Source organism: Mustela lutreola, chromosome 4 (genome assembly GCF_030435805.1).
Source record: "Mustela lutreola isolate mMusLut2 chromosome 4, mMusLut2.pri, whole genome shotgun sequence".
NCBI classification, from domain to species: domain Eukaryota; kingdom Metazoa; phylum Chordata; class Mammalia; order Carnivora; family Mustelidae; genus Mustela; species Mustela lutreola.
Window position 1 is genome coordinate 176,202,695 of NC_081293.1, and position 25,224 is coordinate 176,227,918.

The 25,224-nt window shown below is 34.2% G+C and overlaps 1 protein-coding gene across 7 annotated transcripts in view; it reads right to left on the minus strand.

Moving 5' to 3' along the window:
- POT1 (protection of telomeres 1) overlaps nucleotides 1-25,224 on the minus strand; it is a 77,797-nt gene that overhangs the window by 29,632 nt on the left and 22,941 nt on the right. For all 7 annotated transcript variants that reach the window (XM_059171753.1, XM_059171751.1, XM_059171747.1 and 4 more), the window contains 5 exons: nucleotides 22,656-22,769; nucleotides 21,847-21,894; nucleotides 19,786-19,900; nucleotides 5,021-5,151; nucleotides 1,400-1,690 (listed from right to left, as the gene is read on the minus strand). In XM_059171753.1, the coding sequence (XP_059027736.1) occupies nucleotides 1,400-1,690; nucleotides 5,021-5,151; nucleotides 19,786-19,900; nucleotides 21,847-21,894; nucleotides 22,656-22,769 (699 nt within the window). The remainder of the gene's footprint in view (nucleotides 1-1,399; nucleotides 1,691-5,020; nucleotides 5,152-19,785; nucleotides 19,901-21,846; nucleotides 21,895-22,655; nucleotides 22,770-25,224) is intronic.

The following is a 25,224-nucleotide window of genomic DNA, read 5'->3' on the forward strand; positions in this document are numbered from 1 at the left end:
GCTGAAGGCAGCCGCCTTAACCCACTGAGCCACCCAGGTGCCCCAACTTAACTTTTTTCATAGCACGCAATTACTTTTTTAGAGTATTTCACGTGCATATAAATGTGCCACTTTCAACTTTAAAAACTTCATCTTTTATTGAGGGATTTCTATCTTCCCCATTCTTTCAAAAGGGCAAGGTATAAATGATGATAAAGCTAAACCCAATACTCGTGCTTCTGTACTGTTTCTTATCCTACTATTTGAGTCAGATAGGAGCAGAACTGAAGCAGTGCTTGTTTAAATGTATTCTGCATATGATGGGTAGATGTGGATTAATATCAGACAACTGACTTTTTCAGAAGCTATTCATGAGTCGGGGAGCCTGGGTAGTTCAGTCGTTAAGCGTCTGCCTTGAGCTCAGGTCATGATCCCAGGGTCCTGGGATCAGACTCCTGGGATTGCGCTTCCTGCATCAGGTTCCCTACTCAGCTGGAAGCCTGTTTCTCCCTCTCTCAGTCTTCCTGCTTGTGTTTCCTCTCTCACTGTGTCTGTCAAATAAATAAATAAAATCTTTTTTTTTTTTTTTAAAGAAGCTACTCATGAGTAAATTGAGGTAGGTATAAACAAATATCAGATGGGTCTTACATTACTATTTATTTACTTATTTATTCAAGATTTTGTTTATTTATTTGACAGAGACAGAGACAGAGAGATAGGGAGCACAAGCAGGGGGAGTAGGAGAAGCAGGTTTCCCGCTGAGCCTGATGCGGGGCTCAATCCCAGGACTCCGAGATTATGAACTGAGTCCAAAGGCAGACGCTTAACAGACTGAGCCACCCAGGTGCCCCTTACATTACTTTTTAAAAATTATGCTGATATATATTGCATGGAATACTGGGTGTGGTGCAAAAACAATGAATACTGTTACGCTGAAAAGAAATAAAAAAAATCATGCTGATTTAAAAACAAAACAGAACAAGAACAAAAATAAACACTTCAAAACTATCTGTGATCTACCCAATGAAACAGGCAGTGAAATGACATGGGAAAAGAACCCAACATGAATTAGCCAAATAAGTAAATAGGAAGGCTACCCTGACAGGGAAGCAGAAATATGAGTATGTAGAATTGCAACTAAAATATAACATAAAAAACAACTTTATATTTTATTAATACTAATATTAATAAATAAAGCATAAACTATATTTAAACCATTGAGAATGCTATTTTTCTCTGAAAGTGTAAGTTCAAGAGTAGAGTTGCATGAATACCAAGGCTTATCAAAAATGGTAAGTTAGACTTAAAGTTCTTAATACAATACATAGTATGCACATTTATCCCACCAGAATGAAATATAAGCTCTGTTTAGATATGTAGGTGGTGCTAATTTATAATTTCAAGTGTTTAAAATACCTACCTTTAGAAGAAATGATGCTCCATCCACTTCTGCTTTGCCCAAGAGCTGACAAGTCAGGTCAAAATACTGCAGTGGTTGAACATCACACAATTTTACCAATGTCGAAGAAGGTGAAATATGAGTTGATGCCCAAACACGTAAAGCTTCTACCATTTTGTGGTCCTCGGCGGTGAAGTTAAAATACTTGCTTGAAGTACGAGGTATGATAGGAGCTCCCAAAGTTCCCTCAAATGTCAAAGATGCAAAGCCAGAGCTGGTGATACCCTGAGTCTCCTTTTTATACACTTGGATCTAACGAAGTTGGGCAAAGCAGAAAACAAAACAGCTTACTGACAGAGAACCCCAAAACTCAAGAAATTTGAAAGATTATAAAGTCTCGCCAGGATAGTTAATAGAGGATATGCTTATTTAATATATTTTACTTAATTAGCACACAAAATTATAAAAGTCAACTGGGCTGTATCAAGATTCACAAGCGCCATGTAAACTTAGAACACTATGTAGTATTTATTTCTATTTTTTAAGGTCTAGGTAGTTGGCTCCCTGATCCTACCAGGCTTGCACTTTTACATTTACTTTTCTTACTAGCGTATAATTTACAAAGGGAAAAATAAGTAAGTGACAATTATTTATGACCATTACAAGGTAAATCAGAATGCTTAAATACAAGACTTCAAAGTGAATAAAAAGCAGGGAGGCGAAGGTGTCACCGGTCTGGCTGAGGACCAAGATAAGCCACAAAGATTGGCTTCCGAATTCTGAGGCCTGGCTGGGAGATGCAGGTGCATTTACCATGGTTACATCTTCTTCATTAAGCAATCTTTTTATCCTTATGAAATTCCCCCCCCCTTTTAATCTCCCTCAATACTCCGTCTGATATTAATAAAGTGCTTTCATTTTCCTTACGCTTATTGTTTGCTTGGTATATCTTTTCTACAGTTTTACTTATAACTTGTTTGTGAAGTCTTCATTTCTTGTAGGAAGTTGGCATTTATTCTTTTTTTATTCAGTCCAATGTTTAGTCCATTTACATAAAATTATTGATATGATTATATTTAAGTCTATCTTATTTGTTTTCCTTTTGTGTCCTTTTTGCCTTTTAAAAATTGTTTTTCTGTTGTTCCTTTCCTGTGTAATACTGAACTTACTAGTATTGTTTACCTCCTCTGAGCTATAAAAGAATCCTTATCTCAAAGTTTATTTGGAATCAATATAATTCCACTGTATCATCCCTCCTTTCCATGTCATATTTCCCACTTGCCCATATACCATTTTACACTTAAAGTGTAATAATCTTTGAAGGTATGTACTAACCCTTCGGTGGTTAATTCCACTTAACCACCCTAACCATTCTTTGTGCTATCGTTCATATTCTTCTACATATTTTAATAAACTCCATGTTTACTAATGTTACCATTTTTCTTTTAAATAGTCATTTATCTTTTAATGAAATTATGGGAAGAAAAACTAAACAGTGTCTTTTATCATTTCCTTTGTTTTTAGTTATTTCCTAACCATCAAGTTTCTGGCTGGTAGCATTCATTTTTGTCCTGACCACCATCCTTTAGCATTTAATAGTAGTAAAGATATGCTGACCGTGGATTCTCTCATTTTTGAAAAATATTTTCTCTTTCTACAAAATTCCAGGTGAATCAATTTTCTATCACCACTTTAAATTTATCATTGCTTTGTTCCTCAAGTGCCATTAATTCTGATAAGAAATCAAAGATGGCTCGTATTACAGTTTCCTATACGGAATGTGTTATTTCTCTGCCAGCTCATTTCAAGTTCTTTTTTCAAATCTTTTACAGTGGTTTCACAGGGATTTGTTTAGGCATGCTTTGCTTTGTGGTGCCATGCATGGAGTGCATGGAGTTTCTAAAATCTGTAAGTCAATGTTTTCCATCACATTCAGAAAAATTCTGGTCATTCCTATGTATTTCTATAAATATTTCTGTTTCCCATTCACACAGTTTTCTTGTGCATCTCAAATGATGTTTCACAATTTGATATCATTGCACAGGTCCCCAGGGTTCTGTCAATCTCTTATTTATCTTTATTCTTCAGATTAGATAAATTCTATTGGTCTATGTTCAAGTAAACATGATACAGCTAATATATTAAGCCTAGCCAGTAAATTTTTCATTAATAATATTAATATATATTCACTAAAAGATATGTATTAGACTGTTTATAGCAGCATAATATCCTCAAACTGAATGTCCCACAGAATATATAAATTCTGATGCATTCACACACTTAACAATGAAAATGAACAAAGTGAAACTATATGCAGTAATATGGTTGACTCACACAAGTATAAGCCAGACATTAAAAAACCAAAACCTAGGGGCACCTAAGTGGCTCAGTGGGTTAAAGCCTCTGCCTTCAGCTCAGGTCGTGATCCCAGGGTCCTGGAATCGAGCCCCACATCGGGCTCTCTGCTCAGCGGGGAGCCTGCTTCCCTCTCTCTCTCTGTGCCTGCCTCTCTACCTACTTGTGATCTGTCTGTCAAATAAATAAACAAAAATCTAAAACAAAACAAAAACAAAAATAAAAAACAAAACAAAACCTACAGTCTATTCTCTTTAAAATAAATAGAACTGAGAGATGCATATCCTACTTCAGTTAAACAACAGCAAGAATAACAACTAAAAACATGAGGAGGGAAGAGTGCACTGTCTGAAATAATAGTATGTAAGAAATAAGTTATTTTTTGAAGTTGGGATAAATTTGCTACAATGATAATATTTCTATTTCCTTTTTAACTTTACACAAATATTCTCTATTATTCATCTATTCTCAGGGAAAGGCACAAGAGATAAAGAAGGTAATTCCCACCAAAACTCAAGAGAGAACACACCAGAATATTGTGTTCATCTATGGGCACTGCACTGACCATGAGGGACATAGATAAACTAAAGTATTAGAAGAAAAAAGACAACCAAGATAATGAAAGAACTTTATGGAAACCCACATAATAAGAGGAAAAGATGAAGGGATTGAAATGCTTAAACCCTAAGGGATTTAAAATATTAAAGTATTTAATTTTTTTAAAAAATCACATACTATTTGATAGCTTAACCTTCATATTAAAGGTTTCCTTACATTCAGTTGATAGCATAATTTTAAAAGTACCAACATATCTGTTCATGTTTTAACACATTTTTCATAAATGAAGTTCAACTTACTTTGATTTTATATTTAATGTCTCAATGCTTTTCAGTGTACATGAATTAATACAACAAATGGAAAAATAATACAACCTCTCAATCACTGTATAATTATTTTATAAAAAAAAAAAAAAGCCCTGTTGGCTTAGGGTGTTTTTTTGTTTGTTTTTTTATAATCAGCTCTACATGGAAACCTTCAGAGCATCAGTCCACATTCAGAAGTGAGAAGACAGGCTGCAACGAGGCTAAATTATGGCATCTAAGGCATTTCTTGTGGAGGGAGGGCAGGCAGTTTGTCCAAATGAATATTAATATTATTTATATTTGTTCTTGTCTCTTGAAATGCTTACTGCCATGTTCTACCACAGCAACTATATAATTAGGGCTAACTAGAAAAATACACAGTTCTCTTCAAACAGATATGAATTCCGGACAGTACAAACTATACCTTCAACCTATGAAAGCGAACAATATCTCCATTTTTATAAATTATTGGAAGGGCTTCATAATTTCCACTAAAGAGCAGGCAGGTTAACTTTACATTTGTCTGGTCCACAATTGTTACAACTGAGCAATAGTCTGGAAAACACAAAAATATTTTACATTTTAGTACTTCAAAGCTTTTGACAAAGTAAGAATATGGTTGACTTCAAACCACTAAACAAACTCTTATCCCTCCTTTTAATTAAACCTTCTGAGAACAGGATCAAAATACAGAGACAGTTTCTTGGCTCTCAAAATGCACTGCCAAATTATTCTGCAAGAGTATTCCACAAAAATTAATTTTAGAAAGTTTAGTAAAACAAAACTAAAATTCTTAATTAGAATAAATTATCTGGAGGGGTAGTAACTTTTTTATTACTTCAAAGTTTAGAAATCATGAAGCAGATAAACATGTTCAATTAAAATATAATTTATAAAGTAAATGTAATTAAAATTGGGGTGAAAACAAAGACTAGAAGATATTTGAAGCAAATGTGATGAAGAGTCAGTATACTGCCTAAAGATTCTATAAAAACTGCTTATAAAGCCCAGGACTTCACTGTGACTATGAAATTCAAAGGAACAAACAATTCATAGAAAATTATAACAACAGCTCAAAAAAAAAAAAAAAAAAAAAAAGGATTTGCTAGTTTCTTACAGAAGATTACACGTTAGAACAAGAAACATATACACTTTAGCTGGCAAAATAAATTAATAGTTGCGATGTTATGAAAATGAAAATTTCAAATACTGGTGGTAGTAAAAACTGTAAGAGATGTTGCCTTTTGATATGCATGTTCAGAAAGTTGCACACTGAGATAATGTGTTGCCTTCTAGTGTTACCTAGTACCATAGTAATTACAATATCAATATTTGAAGAGCATCCACCCAGAACAGTGAAGGAAGAGAGGAGAAGGGAGTCAAGGAACAGGGGAGAAGATAGCACTATGTTTCAGGAAGATGGGAAAGCAAAGGGTTAGGGAAAAAAAGTAGAGGGGAGACAATCCAGAAGATAGCATAAAGTGGCTACAGTGAAGATGGGAGTCATTGGGATTAAGGGTGGAAGTGAAAAGCAGAGCCAAAATCAAGGTTAATTAAAAGTTGACACACACAACAACTGTTTCAATAACCATGCGACCTCTACTGCCCAGGAAAATTATTTCAGGTTGGGAGGCAGAATATTTAAACCGACCACATCCAGGAACACAAGCGGTTTTTCAAGGACATTTCACTGATTAACCGGGAAGTACTAAGGCTTCTGGTGTGGGGGTTACCACCCAGAATAAGTCCCTCTGCATTACCAGATTAGGGAGCCTATAGCCAGACAGGCAGCTCTCTTCCCACCCACCCCACAGTGACATTATCAATCAAGGCGCCTTATTAAAATTCTACTTGTTTTGGATTTCCCATTCCAGGAGGAGATAAATAGGAAAAACAATCTTGAGAAAGCACAAAGCTCAGACTTCAAGATGTACTACAAAGCTGCAGTAATCCAAAAAGTATGGAAAAACAAAGTACTTACATATAAAGCAAACAAGATGAGTGTGTCTATAACCTAGAATAAACCATACCTACATTTTAAAATATGAAGACAGTAAACAATTACCAGACATAGAGCAAAAAATGGAAGGAAGGAGGGAGGGAAGGAAGGACAGACCGACAATGCAGAGTGGAGGGGAGAGAAGAGATGGAGCAGAAGAGAGCCGGAATGGGAGGGACAGGGAAAAAGGAACGAGGGGAAAGGGAAGGAGAGAGGGGAGGAAAGAGAGAAGGAAGGCGGGAGGAAAAGAAATTTGCTTCTTTGAGGAAGGGGAAATAATTTAGAGAACATTAAAAAAACTTAAAATCAAAATCTTGGTAAGCATCTTCAAAGAGTAAATAATATTACATCTCATTTCTTAATACATCAGCAGGATCCACTGAAGCCAAATTTATATTCTGAGTTTGCTTTTTCAGTAGCTCTATTTGTGAGGAGTATTGTTTCAAGACATTTTTCTCGTAGCAGTCTTAAAAAAAATTAAAGATCAATTTTATTTATTTTTAACAGAATGACACTCCTTTTTTGCAAGTATCTTATGGCTCTACTGTACCCTTCTATAAATCCAAGATGCATTATAGAATCTTGATCATCTCTATTCCTGATCTCATTTTTGTTTCCAAAAAATGACTTGGTGGACGGCAAAAGACACCATGGGAAACTGAGAATAGGTCCACTATCTACAGAGTCTTTATAAGGCAACCCCTAGTTTTTGCACTGCTTTCCTGCAAATGAAAAAAAGCCTTTCCTTTTTCAAACAGAAATATTGCACAACCCAAAAAGCTTTCCAGAGGAAGTTTACTGAGCCCAAGAGAGGAGAAGTCTTGGGTGCAACCACACATGCATCTACATCCAGCCTTTTCTTAAAAGCCATCAGAAAGAGGGACACAAATGCCACTTGCAATGTACACATTGCTTCTCTAGACCCTTCCCTCTCCCCATTGCCCCAGTATCTGTGTCACGTTCAGTTAGGGTGGTTAGGATCTGTGTCAGGTTCAGAGTTGGGGTGGGAATGGACTGTGGAGAGACAAAAGCAACCTCAGGGGATGCCCAGAGAGCATTACAACAGGTATGTGTGTGCCACATGGGTAAGGGCATGCTCAGAATTCTGAGTGGGTAAACTGGCTCCATGCGCTGTGCAGATTTGTGTGGAAGAGGGCAGTCTCCAGCTGCATCAGGACTTGAGTGACAAGCCTAAAATCGCCACACTTGCATGTTTTCATATAAGTGACTATGTGGATGAAAGTGGCATCTCCTTACATGGAGCATATTTGTACACCATTTATCTGAGCTATCATACGCTAAGTCGCTGTTCCTTACTTTTTCTTTTGGCTTAATTTTTTTTTTGAAAGTATCATCCATGACTTTTACCGTTTATGACTTCAAATTCTTTAATATGATTTTTATTAACAAAGAAAGAAGGAAACAAAAATTCAGATTCAAGAAAACAAGTGGCATTCAGAAAAATCTGTCCAGAGGTGCCTGGGTTTATCCAACTCTTGATTTTGGCTCAGACTGAGATCTTGGGGTCCTGAGATTGAGCCCCAGGTCAGGATCCATGCTTAGCAGGGAGTATGCTTGGGATACTCTCCCTCTCCCTCTGTGCCCACCCCTCCCCCCACAGATGCAGGCTCTCTCTGAAATAAATAAATAAAATGTTAAAAAAAAATCTGTCCAATAACTAGCTCTCAATAACAAAACAAGTAACAATCTAAATGACATACTAAATAGCTTTCAGGTTCTTTCAATTAACATGATTCATGAGTAGAAACCAAGCTACCCAGTTTAACAAATACTAACAAGGCAAACTGCTAAATGTTTTATTTTACTGCTTCAAGGAAGTGAAGTGTCTTACCAAATAAATAATCCATCAAAAAAGGCTACATAAACTAATAAAAATAATTTCTTTCCCAATGCCTCATTTTAACTTATTCCCAAATGTAGGAAAAATAACTTGTGAAATTACAACCAACTTACAACTTTATATTTTAACAATGAAGTTACAAAATTAAAAGACAACAGTCCATTTTGATAGTTAACACCAGCAGGAAAGTTAGGAAGAATAGAAAGAGCTTCCATAAATCAGTATTCTTACCTAACCTACCTAAATAGTGCATTTAGGTGCTAATGTAATATAAAAATAAATATAAATTACTTAAAATACATTTTAGGATATTAAAATATATATTTAAACTTGATAAAGACTTGACTTTCATGCTTTAGTAAGACTTCATATGTAAACTGCTGACAAAGTATTTAACTTTTAAGTTCATGTAACCTGATTAAATCTGGAAAAGATAACAAATGATAAATTAAGTCCTATATTCTGCAATCTTGAGTAATTCACCTAATTTCATCAGCATGATTAAGTGTAAATTGCCTTGGAGTTTTATAAGGGAAAGCTGGTAATTCATCCAATCAAAGAAGCAAGCATGCACGTACAAATTATACAATCCACAAGAAAATTCCCCCATGAAAGTTGTTTTACCTCCTTTTTATCTACTATAGCACTGTTTATAAACCAATCAGTATTTCAGTAAGTTTCCATTTATATAAAAGTTTATTACTGAAACACCCAAGGAAAAGTTATAAAAGCAAATCACTGAATCAAGACAATTTATATACTACAATCTTATAATTTCACAGGGAAATTTTATATAGTAGCACTTGCTTTTTTTTTTATTTTTTAAGATTTTATTTATTTGAGAGAGAGGAGAGAATGGGACAGAGTGAGCATGAGAGGGGGAAGGTCAGAGGGAGAGGCAGATTGCCCACTGAGCAGGGAGCCCCATGTGGGACTCAATCTCAGGACTCCAGGATCATGACCTGAGCTGAAGGCGAGGCACCCAGCACTGGCCTTATTATGTTGGTGTGAAATTACATAAATATCCCCTCATGTTTTGTTTATACTGAAAAAGGTAATGGAAGGAAGGAAAGAGAAGCATAAATATTATGCTAGAAATATACATACCAACACTGAAAACAGAGCTACCCTATGACCCAGCAATTGCACTACTGGGTATTTACCCTAAAGATACAAATGTAGTGATGATCCGAAGGGGCACGTGTACCCGAATGTTTATAGCAGCAATGTCCACAAGAGTCAAACTATGGAAAGAACCTAGATGTCCATCAACAGATGAATGGATGAAGATGTGGTGTACATATACAATGGAATATTATGCAGCCATCAAAAGAAATGAAATCTTGCCATTTGCGACGATGTGGATGGAACTAGAGGGTATTATGCTTTTTTTTTTTTTTTTTTAAAGATTTTATTTATTTGACAGAGAGATCACAAGTAGGCAGAGGCAGGCAGAGAGAGAGAGAGGAGGAAGCAGGCTCCGTGCTGAGCAGAGAGCCGATATGGGACTCGATCCCAGGATCCGGAGATCATGACCTGAGCCGAAGGCAGCGGCTTAACCCAATGAGCCACCCAGGCGCCCTAGAGGGTATTATGCTTAGCGAAATAAGTCAATCAGAGAAAGACAACTATCATATGATCTCCCTGATGTGAGGAAGTGGAGCTGCAACATGGGGGGCTTGGGCAGTAGGAAAAGAATAAATGAAACAAGATGGGACTGGGAGGGAGACAAACCATAAGACTCTTAATCTCACAGAAAAAACTGAGGGTTGCTGGGGGGAAAGGGGGGGTGGGGTTATGGACACTGGGGTGTGTGTGTGCGGGGGTAGGTGTGTGATGTGATGAGTGCTGTGAAGTGTGTAAACCTGGCAATTCACAGACCTGTACCCCTGGGACTAAAAATACATTACATGTTTATAAAAAAAATCTAAAAAAAAAAAAGATCTCTCCCTTTGCCCCTTGCCACACTTTATCTCCCATTCTCTCCCTCTCTCTCCAAAACAAATAAATACATAAATTAAAACAAAAATAAAAAACAAAACCCACAGAATAGACAGGTATGTAGGCTGATATTTCATAAGTTCATAAATGTTATTCTGGAATTATGTTCTGGAGTTTTACATTTTACTCCATGTACTGAGCAATCACAATAGATGGTATTCCTAGGTATGAGGATTTATGGTAATACTTTAGCAATGGTCTCTATCCTCACAGAGTTTGTACTGAAAATAAGAAAGACAAAACAATTAGAATAATTCTTTAAATAATTATAAAAGTATACTGATACTAAGCAAAATGAATACATGCTACAACATAAATGAACCTCAAAATCATTATGTCAAGTGAAAGAAGCCAGAAGCAAAGACCACATGCTGAATGAGTGCATCTATATGAAGTGTCCAGAAGGGGATAGAGACAGAAAGCAAATTAGCATGGATACTGCAAATGCAAGCAACATATTCCTCCAAGTCTTAAAAAAATACTAAAATGATAAATGAAGAACTAAAAAACTGAATTTAACAATTAAGACTGTATTATTATATCTCCAAAAGGTTTATGTGGAGATTGCAGCAAATACTCTAATGATTTAAAAATTGGACAACATCTGAATAGTCCTCCTCTCAGTTAAGGAGAACTATCACAGGGTCACATATTGTGAGAAGAAAATTCATCTTAGGCTCTCTGATAAGTGTTGCTTCACAGATCTTTATGTACAGGTATGTATATTGTACATGACTTACACATCACATTATTTAATAAATGCTTTTAAAATAAGTGAGCTGCCACCAAAAAGATCATTTTGCACTACATACAAAACAAAATTCCAGGAAATATATGCAATTATCTGTTTTTAACAATATGAAAGAATTTTAAGAAAATCAGGGCTACTGTTTTTCAGATCTTATAATGGATGGAAAAGCCTCTCTAAAAAAAATTATAACTCCAAATGCAGGTTAAACATTTGTATTTCAAAGACCATCAGTACTCTAACTAAAATGCCAGGAAAAACATCTTAACACTTATGACAAAAGAGACTAATATCATTAACACATAAGAAGATTCCAGAAATTGCTGAAAAAAAGACAACCAAACTGAAAAAGAGTATACATTTTGATTTTTCTCAATCATGATTTGTAAAGTGGAGAGAAAGCAGTAAACTGAAATAGAACTTAAAAATGCAGATGGAAAACAAAGCAATTTGTAACTTGAAAGTAATTTTTGTGAACCTAAATATTACTATAATCCATTTTACCTGAGAAGTAATGTAGCAAAGCATTCCACTGATAGCTGCTTAAAACATTTTATCTGTAGTAATTCTGAGTACATCATCTTTTAAAGGCCAACTGCCAACTATATTATAATTCTATCATATAAATAGGGTTACTGGTTACATATTTATTAAAAATCAGTTCTACCCTTTATAGAAACCATAAATACAAAATATACTTTTAAATTATGGTCTAGAATATAAACAAAGTGTACAGCACAAAGTATCCTAAGTCTTTAATAATGATCCCTGAAAAAGACTGCCACAAGAGCATGAAATCATGTATCAGTACCCTGCAGACATTCCATTGCTTAAAATTATACTTAAGTCAACTTCTTCAGCAGTTAGCTTTTGAAACTGAAAGTCCACATTTTCATTATAAAAGTCTGACAACTGCTGTTGCAATTCCAAGATTTGGAGTGCTGGCCTCTTCTTCCTCATCTATCCACATCCAATTTATCCTCAAAAGTTCAGCTCAAATTCAGTACCTCTTAGAAGGCTTTCCCCTGTTAGCATTAATCTCTCCATTCTCACTCCCAAAGCACTCTGCTTGCTTCTTTAGTTATAGCACACAACTATGCCTTAGCCAGTTGATTAAATTTAGGTCTTCCTCAACTCCCTCATGATAAACTCTCTGAGAGTTTATCACTTTATCACTATGGACAACAACTAAGTCTAGTGCAAGGCTGGCAAAGAAAATGTTTAATTAAATGAATAAAAGCATGCAACCTAAGTTATAAGAAAGAATGAGGAAATAATAGTACTGGTTTTTATGACCCACTAAAGCAATTCTAATTATAAACTAATGAAACATAAGGATGGTTTTCTAAATTAGCAGGCTAATAATTTCTTAGAGGAAGAGGTCATAAAAAAAGACTCAGTCCTATGATATGAACTAAAAGCCAGATGGAGACCTCAAGCTTCATCACAGTCATTCCTGAATATAAGCAAGCAAGCAATACAAAAGTTCAGAGACAGGGGAAGAAAGGTCTTTCTCCACCTTCATTTTCCAAGTGGAAACCAACTTCTTACTGTCATGGACAAAAAAGCAGGAGAAAGTAATGAAGAGAGGCTTAGCTCACCTCTCCAAGGCCTTAAAGAGGTAAGTAATGACTAATCATGCCCCCAAGATGCCTTCCATTCCTGAAAGACAGCCAAGAACTTGTGAAGAGTCTTATCTCACTCAACTAGACATAATTTTTTAGCTCTTGGGAAATGGAAAACTCCATGCCTGCCCAATCCACAACCTCTAGCCTTTAGAAGAGGTAAGTAAACTCACTGTTCAATAGTCTATCTTACATAGCCAACAATAAGTGCAGAAATAAAAGTTGAGTCTTAAAAATTGAGGAAAGACTAAAAACAAAGTGAAATCATGAACAATTATAATCACTGTATTGTTATTACTATCTGTCTTAAACATTCCTTGAGGGTAGAAACAGTGTCTTAGATATCTTTGCGTTTCCCAAGTCTAGTGTAATACCTGGACTTGGGAAATATATATATATATAGGGAAATATATATATATATATATATGTATATATATATATATATATAACAAGTACTTAATAAATGTCTGTTGAATAAACGAGGAAATGAGTGAATGAAAAAAAACTATAAATTTATTTATTTTAAAAACCATGCATTAAATCAAAAATATATTTGTGGTTTTGATATTGGCTGAATATTCATAAGAATATTTCTTTTAATATTTTTTTTACTTATTTGTCAGAGAGAGAGAGAGTGAGTGACACAGGCAGACAGAGTGGCAGGCAGAGGCAGAGGGAGAAGCAGGCTCCCTGCCCAGCAAGGAACCCGATGTGGGACTCGATCCCAGGACGCCGGGATCATGACCTGAGTCGAAGGCAGCCGCTTAACCAACTGAGCCACCCAGGCGTCCCTTGCCTGAATATTCAAATAACATAAGAACATACTATAGATTAGTAGTTTGCAATCTGGACTTCAGAGGAGGGGGGCATGAACTTTTGATATGGTATGTTTAAGTCTTTAGGCATGCATGTGCATTTTTGTGCGGCAAACGCTACAGCTGTCATCACATTTTTATAAGGGTAAAGGACTCCTAAAGGGTTAAAACTTCCAAAGATATACACAATTCCGGACTTCAAGCTGTATTACAAAGCTGTAATCATCAAGACCATATGGTACTGGCACAAAAACAGACAAACAAATCAATGGAACAGAACAGAGAACACAGAAATGGACCTGCAACTCTATGGTCAACTAATCTTTGACAAAAGGAAAGAATATCTAATGGTAATATCTAATGGTAAGACAGTCTCTTCAACAAATGGTGTTGGGAAAATTGGGAGAACCACATGCACAAGAACGAAACTGGATCGCTTTCTCACGCCATACACCAAAATACATTCAAAATGGATGAAAGACCTAAATACGAGATAGGAATCCATAAAAATCCTAGAGGAGAACACAGGCAGCAATTTCTTTGATCCCAGCCACAGCAGCTTTTTATTAGATGTATCTCTGAAAGCAAGGGAAATAAAAGCAAAACAAAACAAATGAACAAAAAACTCAACTACTGGGATACTTCATCAAGATAAAACCTTCTGCACGGAGAAGTAAATGATCAATAAAACTAAAAGGCAACCTATGAGATGGGAGGAGATATTTGCAAATGCTGTATCAGATAAAGGGCTAGTATCCAAAATCTATAAATAACTTATCAAACTCCACATCAAAAAACAAAAAAATCCAGTCAAAAAATGGGCAGAAGACATGAACAGACATTTCTCCAAATAAGACATACAGCTGGCTAACAGACACATGAAAAACTGCCCAACAACTGATGAATGGAGAAAGCAGCAGCAGTATGAATATGTACGTACACACACACACACACGCACACACACACACACACAATCAAATACTGCTCAGCCATCAAAAAGAATGAAATCTTGCCATTTGCAACAATGTGGGTGGAACTAGAATATAATACGCTAAGCAAAATAAGTCAATCAGAGAAAGACAAATATCCTATGACTTTAATCATATATGGAATTTAAGAAACAAAACAGATGAACATAGAGGAAAAAAGGGAAAGAAAAGAAAAAACAGAGAAGGAGGCAACCATAAAATAGGGTGCCTGGGTAGCTTAGCGGGTTAAAGCCTCTGCCTTCAGCTCAGGTCATGATCCCAGCGTCCTGAGATCGAGCCCCACGTCGGGCTCTCTGCTTAGCAGGGAGCCTGCTTCCCCCTCTCTCTGTGCCTGCCTCTCTGCCTACTTGTGATCTCTGTCAAATAAATAAATAAATAATCTTTAAAAAAAAAAAAGACTCATAACTACAGAGAACAAACTGAGGGTTGTCAGCAGGGAGGAGCATGAGAAGATGGGGTAGCTGGATGAAGGGCATTAAGGAAGGTATGGGATGTGGTGAGCACTGGATGTTATATGTAAATAATGAATCATTAAATTCTACCCCTGAAACTAATAATACATACTATGTGTTAACTAACTTGAATTTAAATAAAACCTAAAAAAAAAAAAACCAAACCAAAAACCTTTCAAATATGCATTATAAATTTTAAAATATAAAAAATATAATTAATATACATGTAATTTTACATCATACTAGATGCTTTAATCTCTCTTTGATAAATAAGAAGTGTCCTGGATCTAATGGAACACCAATGAGTTATAAATTATTCAGTAATTAATAAATTCTCTTTAATGTGGAATATGTAGTTCGTTATACTTTTAAAAATTAAAAGATACTACATAATCATTTAATATGCAACCAATATTACTCATACAAAAGAAAATAATCAAATAATAATGCTAATGACATTAATGTATATATGTCAAATCATTCTCCTGAGTGAAAATATTTTTACACAGCCAAAAATAGCATTCTAGAGCTAGCTGGGATGTTCTATAGACAGGAAAAAACTCCCAGGGCCCTATATCTTAGCACCCTATCCATAGACAGGGTCTCTCAAAATTCCAGTGCTTTGGATACTGCTCTAAAAATTTGATTATAATGCTCAGTTTGTGGCTAAAAGAGGTATCGTTTTATAAGATAATGAACAGCAAAAGAAAGATGTGCTTCTCGAAACACTGTAACATCCAAAACTGTTCAAGATTAGTCAAACTGCTTTCCAAAAATGGAGACTTTTAATGGGAGGTAGGTATGAAAATCAAGTAATTTTGGAACATAACGCATTCCTCTGGTAGGCTAGGGAGTAACAGGCAATGTGCCAAATCATGTGGCACAAAAAGGCTGAGACCTATAGAATCGCAGAGTTTGGGGAAAGAAAAAAAAAAGGCAGGAGGGAGCAGAGGTGGACAGTCAAAAAATGATATAAATATTTTGGCTATCCTCTCCTTTCCTCTGGATTCGAATATTAGAAAAGTAGCACAAACAGAGTTCCCTCTACTCCTCCAGTTTGCTCACAGAATGAACAGGCATTATGATACTGATAACAAGCAAGGACAAGCCACATACTATTAAGCCAGGAAGTATTTTATGGCCAGCTTACATTGATCTTATTTAGCAAGAACAGACAATAGGAACAGAGTAAATGTGTCTCAAGCTTTAAGAAATTGGAGGCTATCTGTTAGAATCTGAGACAAAGCTAAAACTAAACTTCTTAACAGACATTAACTAAAGAAATATGTTATCTGTGTAAGGCAAAAACTGACATACCCAACTGTGTCTAGCCAGTTCTCTGAAGCAAAAGTAAAAATGAGGCTTTCAAAGATAATTATAAAATCTCAAAATCCTAAGGCAGCAATGCCCTTGCCTTCATATAAAAGAGGACATATTATGTACCCCTGATGAATCATTATCAAAATCAATTTTGATGATGCAATTATCTTTTACTAAATGTTGTTTCCACAATCCTTGAGAAATTCTCAGTTTTCATGATGAATCTTATCACAATTGAATAAGAAAGAATGTAATTATCTATACTGTCCTTTTAACAACAGGACTGACAGACTTATAGAAAAAAAGCTACAACTTCTCCAAGACTGAATATAAAGATTGGGGAATAAACATTTGCTACCAGAAATAAGACAGCAGCATGTAGGTCATATATAATCACTATTAGAATTTTAATTTAATTTATTTATTTAATTTTAATTTAATTTTTCTTCTTGAAGAAAAATTTTAGTCAAGAAGCACAAAGGCTAGAGTGCACCAAATAGCCTCGGTAGCAATGAATTTAACATTTATAAAATAAATTTTAATGAAAAATTCCAGCTAATGATACAGAATAGAATAAACTTCTTTCCATTTACCTAAATTTGAGCTGCATAAATGTAACTTTCCTCCAAATAACCAGTTATGTACCTCTGGATGTAGTATTTAAAATTGTGGTCCCACATTTGCAAAATAATATTGCTTTATGTAATACAAAAAAGGCAGAGCTGTGGATTGTTCCTGCACATTTATTCTGGTACATCTCAGTAGTAATACTAATGAAGTTGATCCTTTCCTCAACAGGAAAGTGTTATTTGTCCGACTCTCCTACAGCATGTTGAAGGATGAGTGCTATCAATAGAAATAAAAAGTGTAACTAAAGTTATGTAATAGATAATTTTAAAACTTTACCCTTGCTGGTAGTAAAGACATGTGACTGAGATTCAATGAATATGTTGTGGTAAAATTGATGGCATTCATTTTAATTCAGTATCTCAGAAAAAATAGAGAAACATATTATCGTCGTATTAACAGATGGTTCATTACTACTCATGAATTTTTTTATTAAGGGACTGGATCCAACTAAACGTATCTGATAAAGACATAAAATATATATGAATATATAATAAAAATAATAGTTCCCCAAGGCTTTCATTATATACACATGATTTAATAACATTGTCAGAAGAAAACATGATTATGCTGTCAAGTAATAACTTAAAATTAATATTGAGTCATCAGTGTTTTAAAAACAACTATCATTTCAGTCTACACTATTATTTGTTATTCTTGAATACATTTGTTGATTAATTTAATAAAAACTTTCAGTGACAAGAATTAGTGATGTAGCAAGTTCAAAAAGTTTTTAAGTTCTATCTTTTACCAAGTCAGATGGACATAACTGGTAGTCATGTAGCTTCTTCATAAATTCAGCAGGCCAATTAGAGCTGCCAGATAACACTTACAACCAGAAGAGGATCACAGTGATCACACCTTTATAGCAAATTTACAGAATATTAAGATTCAGGGGACAATAAACCTGATGATGTAAACAAACCACCAACATGAACATATGCAAGTAAATACTGAAAAGTATGAGAGCTTGGAGAATGCAGACTGTGGGGATAAAGTCAAGTCAAATGAAAATATCTGAGAAATAAACACTTAAACAGTAACTTCTCTGCTTCAACCTTACTGTTTAACATTCCCTTTCTGCTAAAAGAGAAATCACCAAAGTTTTCAATAACATATCCCTCTGACGCCTTCAGACTTAGTTGCCACCTATTTCAAATTTCTCTGGATTTCATAGTCTTCAGTCACTTTCACAAAGTCTTTCCATTGTGCATTAACAAAATCCTCTGACTACATGAAAATATGATGTTTCCCTCATCTCCCACTAAAGAGTACACTTTGAGTTCACTCCACAATAATAAAATTTACATATATATCATTTAATAAAATATTTTTTAAAATATAAACTCAATGTGAACATCTTTGTGTTTCTAGGAAAAACCACGGCACCTGGCATGCAGTAGATAAAGACAGTATTTCATCAACAACACCTCTGTGCATTTTTAGTATCTCTAAAATATGGCTACATCTTAAAATTAACAGTGAAGCATAACTTAATTGGCAGAGCTTTTCTTGGTGATACATAACGGTGCCTTTTACAAATGCTGTTTCAGGTTAGATTAAATAGATTAGTAACTGTTAAATTTCAGTTGAACTGAATTAAACCAAGGTAAAGCTATATGGTGTCTTTACTAAATTAACCCTCAGAAAACTGAAACTCATGTTTTTTTTATTCTTTTCTATGTCAGTCTGTTTAAAACCAGACTGTTTAAATGGTTTTAAAAACCTGTTTAAAAAATAAATAAATAAATAAGGCTTGTATTTTATAGAATTAGTAGGTTATATCTTAATCGTCTTTAAAAACAACTGAAGTACTATGCCTTTTGACTGAGGTGTTTAATTTTTTTACATTTGAAGTTATTACTGGTAGGAAAGGACTTAACTACTGCCATTGTGCTAACTGTTCTGTCTTTTAGCACTTTTGCCCTCCGTATTTCATTGTTTTTTTTTTAATGTAGCGACATACTCATTTCCTTTTATGTATCTTCTGTAAGTATTTTCTTTCTGGTTACCATGGAGTTCACATAAATCATCTTAAAGTTAGAACAACCCATTTTAAGCTAATAAATATTATATATAAAAACTATACTTCTACTCCTCCTCACATATACTTTGTTATTAACGCTATAATTGGTATCTTTTTATATCGTGTATTCATTAACATGTTCACAGGTACTTATTTTTTATATTTTGGTCTTTTTTAAGTTCTATACCAGAATTAAAAGTGACTTACATACCACCATTATAGTACTAAAATACTTTATATTTAGCCTATGTCATACTTTTATATGCTGTCATGTTGCAGTTTAGCATCCTTTTCTTAATTTAGTCTTTGGAATCTAAAGACCATACTTACTTTATAAGTGAAAATGGCCAAAAATGTGCATATGAATTATTTGGCAATTATAAATCAGACCTGAGGGGTGCCTGGGTGGTTCAGTCACTGACATGGCTAATGCTGGATTTTGGCACAGGTCATGATTCCATGGTGCTGGGACAGTGCCCTGTGTTGGACTCTATGCTCAACGGGGAGTCTGCTTGAGGATTCCCTCTCCCCTTCTCCCTCTACAACCCCTGCCCCCACTCACATGCAACCATGTGCGTGCGTATGCTTTCTCTCAAATAAATATTTAAAAAAATTAAATAAATGAGAATTGAGCTTCCAAGACTTAACAGTATTGAAGGAGCTATGTTTCTGAAACCAAAAAAGCAGCTCCAGCCCATTAAAATCTTTACCAATTTTAATACCTACCAGTTCCTTTGCTTAGATATGGAGGTTTAAAGAACTTCACAACACCATAGACATTGACAATTGTACCACCCTTAAGTTGATTCAGGGGTGTATATATATAATGTGTTGCTGGAACCTAAGAAAGCGAAGACAGTGAATATATCAACACTAAGTATTTACATTTTAGAATAATTTTATAATTCAATTTTTAAAATAACAACCAATCTAATTGCAGTTTTTTCCTTTTAAGTGTCTAAAAAGAGGATATAGCCTGAAAAAAAAGGAAATACACAGCTTATAAAGGTTACTATACAAACCAACCAGTTTTTCTTACGAAGAATTTTGATTATAAATTATGTAATTTGTACATAATTCTAAGAAATGCAATTTAAGAACTTTTGGTTCGGATTTTAACTTTGAGTAATATCACTTCAAAACTTGTGGTATATATTTCTTTTTTTCCCCCTATATTATATAAAGATTTTACTACAGGTTTTGATTGTAAATGGTATAAATACATTAAAAATGGGAAAAACAGAAAAGGAAAATTGTCTGAAATAATTGTACATAGGTTTGGAAAGAAAGGGGAAAGTGATTTACAAGGACATGTCTGCGTATTAGTCAAACAATCACACATCTGCCCCCCATCACCTATCCATCCCACCAACAACCAGAAATAAGGTTACTACCTACTGCATTGTGAGTTAAAACTTTAAAATTCTAATCAAAATGAGTTAATTAGTTTTTTCAAGGAAGCTGATCCTTTAGTTCAAGTATAAGAAAGGTAATGCTTAGGAATCTCATCAAACTTTGATATAAAAAATGTAGCTCATAAATGATGGAAGAAAAATAATGGACAGCATATGGGACAGAAAGGAAAGATATGTACCTAGCTGACAAATAACTACATCCAAGATATTAAAGTTATCTCGCTAATGTATAGATGAATGGGGCAGGCCAGCATATAGCTCAATGACACTAACCATTATGGTCATCCATGCAATGTACTTGTTATAATATATATATATAATATATATATATATTATATATATATATATATATATATATATATAAAATTCATGAAGAACAAACAACTTCTTGATTATAATTTGTCTTTCCATGTAAATAAGCTAGTATATACGTGCAGAGCATCTAAGTTATAGTCTAATAGATCAGAATATCTGGGATCGCTGAAAAAACATTTTTACCAATTTCATAAGTTCTTTCCTTTATTTCTTCCTTATATACAGGTTTGTGGATGTTTCAAATATTTGAAGCTGAGCAATGTAAAATAATTTTGAGAAAAACTAATACCTGCAGCTAATTCATGCTTTTAAAAACGTATATCAACTCTTTTATTGGTTACAGTTTCTTTAAATAACAAATTTGAATTATATTTCCATACAGTATTATTCAGAATTGAAAAGTTGTACCCTATAGTCATTGTTAACTAAAACAAAGTTCCTGGACTCTGTCGATTAGAAACAAAAGGTTTAAGAACATAGGCAGAAGGTAAACTTTATCCTGAACTTCATCATATATATTACCCTTTTTCCAGTTTTACTCAGCTACATGTAGCTCACCTATAAAAATGGGAACCTTCCTATTGCTATAACAGAATTTTTTAAAATATTAAAAATAGATAAATGAAAAATGTATCACAAGTATAATAAACCTCTTAAAATTAATAATTTGTAAATCACAATTTGGCACATGATATTGTTTATAAATATAACTGAAAAAGAAACAAAAGTATCCGCCTGAGGTTTAAAAGTACTAATCCTAGTATCTTCACAAAATAAAATGTTTTCCCTTTTAATTTTTTTTATGTGTAGCTTATAGAAAATACCAACAGATACTCCAAATAAAAGAACAACCAGTTATTAATTACTAGGTAAATATATAACTCAAATTTAACATTATTAGGTATCAAAAAGGTAGATATTTTGTTTTCCCATTATATTACTATTTTAAAAATTAGACTATAAGTGGATATCATATATATACAAAATACATACATGTGTGTTATCTTTATGTGTGTGTGGGTGTGCCTATTTTAAATTAAACTGAGTATTATCTTACCAAAGACATTGATTCTGCAGAAGAATCTCTGACAGATTTAACATAAACCTGAAAACAAAGAAAGAGGATTTACTTGTATACGACCATCCTCCAATGTGATTACAAACCTTTAACTGCACCAAAACTACACACTTAACTGCATAATATTCAAATTCACTAGAATAGCACAAAACTATGCCTTACATTAAGACTGACATGTGCAAAACTGTCTAAGATTCAGTCTAATCCATTAATTTCAGTATCAGAGGATCACCCCTAGCCCATATTTTGTATACTACAGAAAAACAGGCAGATGGTAGCCTGCAAGCACAGGACTTGGCCCAATTCTACTTCTCTGACAGCCTTGACCAAACTGATGGTCTCCATGTGTGCACATGCACACATGCACACACACAGGGCCTGTGGGAGGAGGGGTGAAGTGGGAAGCAAAGTATCAGCATCTCTGTAAAGAATAAAATAGAAGGAAATCAGTTTTACCTAAAAAAGGGCACTTGATCAATTTAAAGTGAAATCAAGTAGACCACCAAAAAAGGCTGATGATGTAAGAGTAAAGAATGAGATCTAGAGTATCTACAAAGTTTTAAAAATTCCATTAGTAAATTATTTTTAAGGGATCTTTCTTTTCTACCTGGAATCATTCTAAACATAAAGCTGAAAAGAGAATTTTTGCTTTAAACTTAAAATATTTAATTAAAATAATTCAGTCAGGCTAAATAGTTTATCTGCAGATTTACAGAAATTCTGCTCCAATTCCATCCCCTTACCTCATTAAAACCACAAAATGATTGGACTAAAAGTTATACACTTACATAAACAGTTGATCTGAAGTCTTCAAATGCTTTCAAAAATAAGCGATGTTTACCATCTCTGCTTGTAGGTGAAGATGCCGACAACACAGTAAATCCTGCTACTGCAATGGTGTCCTATAGAGAAAAAATGGTTTTAAATCATCAATATCTGCAATTCTGAATGTCACATAAATGCTTATTTTTATTATTATTTAAAAACAGGAGTAATTTCTACAACATGTTAGTTAGAAAACAGGTTAATGCCTCCTGAATATAAGACTGAGACTACGACTTCCTCTAAAAGGGCTTCAACATAGTCCTAGACAAGCATAATGTCTCACTTCACAGACCAGGAAAACACTAACTAAATCACTCAAAAATTTTTATTTATTTAGTGGGACTTCAAAAATCCATGTGTATCTCAATTTATATGAATAGGTTTGCAGAAATAATGAAGAGATAACAGATGATCCAAAAGTATTAAGAATGAAATTTAAATGAATTTAAATATTTAAATGAAACTAAATGGCAGAGTTGAGAGACTACATTGAGAAAGACATGCCATTAGTATTAAAAACTCCATACTGTCACAAAGCTAATACATGTGCATATAAATCCAGGGTATGCAATAATATATGGTGTATATATATATATATACATATATACATATATATATATATATATATAATTATTATCCTACTCTTCTAATTTTAGCACCAAAATCTTAAGATACATTAAAAACTCCTGGGTTTTAGGCAGCTTCCTTCAATAATCTTAATTTCTACCAAATGGAAGTATCCTGCATTACAGACTTGCTTTGCACATTTGAGGAAGGGTCTGGTGTCAAGTCCCAGGATTCTCTATTTAGATCCATTAAACAAGGCTGTGAACACCCTGAAAGACAGGGGCCATGTCTTTTTTTTTTTTTTTAGATTTTATTTATTTATTTGAGAGAGAGGGAGAGTGAATGCACTAGAGCAGAAGCGGGAGGGAGAGGAAGAGGGAGAAGCTGGCTCCCAGCTGAGCAGGGAGCCCAACACAGGGCTCCATCCCAAGACCTTGAGATTATGACACAAGCGCAACACAGACACGGACGCCAACACAGCCACCCAGGTTCCCCATGCAGGGTCATGTCCTATTCTGCTCTATATTTATAAGGCTTGGCACAAAGTAGGCCCGCCATTAACAAACCGTGACTCAAAATATGGATCTTATATGGCCTTCCTAAAATCTCGAGCCCTGTTCAGAACTTTTAGCTCTGCAACTTTCTACATTTTTCTTTCTTTACATGAGACTATGAACATAACTGTGTTTGTGCTGATAATGCTAAATAACCACAACTCTTCACATACAAATGGGAGAAAATATTCCTTCTCACTGAATATTGTTTTGACCATGTTTTTAGGCAGTATGCATGTATGTATGTATGTATTTGTCAGAGAAAGGGAGAGCAGAGCGCGCACACACAAGCTGGGGGAAGAGCAGGCAAAGGGAGAAGCAGGCTCCCCACTGAGCAAGAGTCCAATATGGGACTCAATCCCAGGACCTTGGGATCATGATCTGAGCTGTAAGCAGACGACCCTTAACTGACTAGGCCACCCAAGCATCCCCAGGCAGTTTTAAAGGGGAATAAAATAAAAAGTAAGCTTGCTTCTGGAATATATTACTCTTAAAACTAAAAAAAAAAGCAATGGTTTCAACTGCCTAAAACTTCTGATTTAAATGAAAACTTGAGATTTTAGTCAAATATTTAAAGTTATTTAATCAAACTCACAGGGAAAGATAAACAGAAGTAGGGAAGTTTTTCAGTTCTAAATTCTCTTCAAAGCACACAAAAAATAACCTATCTCATGTTATTTTCTATTTTACTGAAAAATGTCTTAAATATTATATGGAAAGAAATACATAAAATGCAAATGTTAGTTGTGCAGATGAACATTTTTCTATTTTTCCATATAATCTAAACTTAAGGAGTGTTTATTTTATGATGGAGAAAACATTTTAAATAGAAAAAATCACTAAAAGCAGGATATCAGCATTCATAAGAAAATTTTCTTCTCTTCAAAAGTCTAATTCTATTTCAATATTAGCAATATAATTCAGCAGAAGGCTGTAGTATAACTTTTCCTCTAGCACAAATTTTACAACATAGAAATAACCACCAAAAATATTTAAGAAAACTAATGTGTTTAATTTATATTTCTAAACATGAACTTATATTTGAATATATCTATATAAATTATATGGAAGGCCCTCAATGATCCTATCCCAATCTACTTGGCCTATTTTATTTCCATGTATGTCTATTTCATACTATAAAAATCAGATTCTCTTACATTCATAATGCTTTTCCATGTATATTCTCTGCTTATTCTGAAACCCCACTAATAACAGCATTTTTCTCTTTTGCATGTATCTGATCCTATCTATCTTTTAAAACCCAGAGTGTAAAAACTTTTCTTATGAGGTCTTAGATTGTTTCTCTCTTGAGAAAAATAATTCTTCCTTCCTCTGAACTCTCCTATGCAGTATTTTAATATATTTTGCCTGTGTATTATTTACAAATGATTCTTAGTGTTTTTAATGCTTT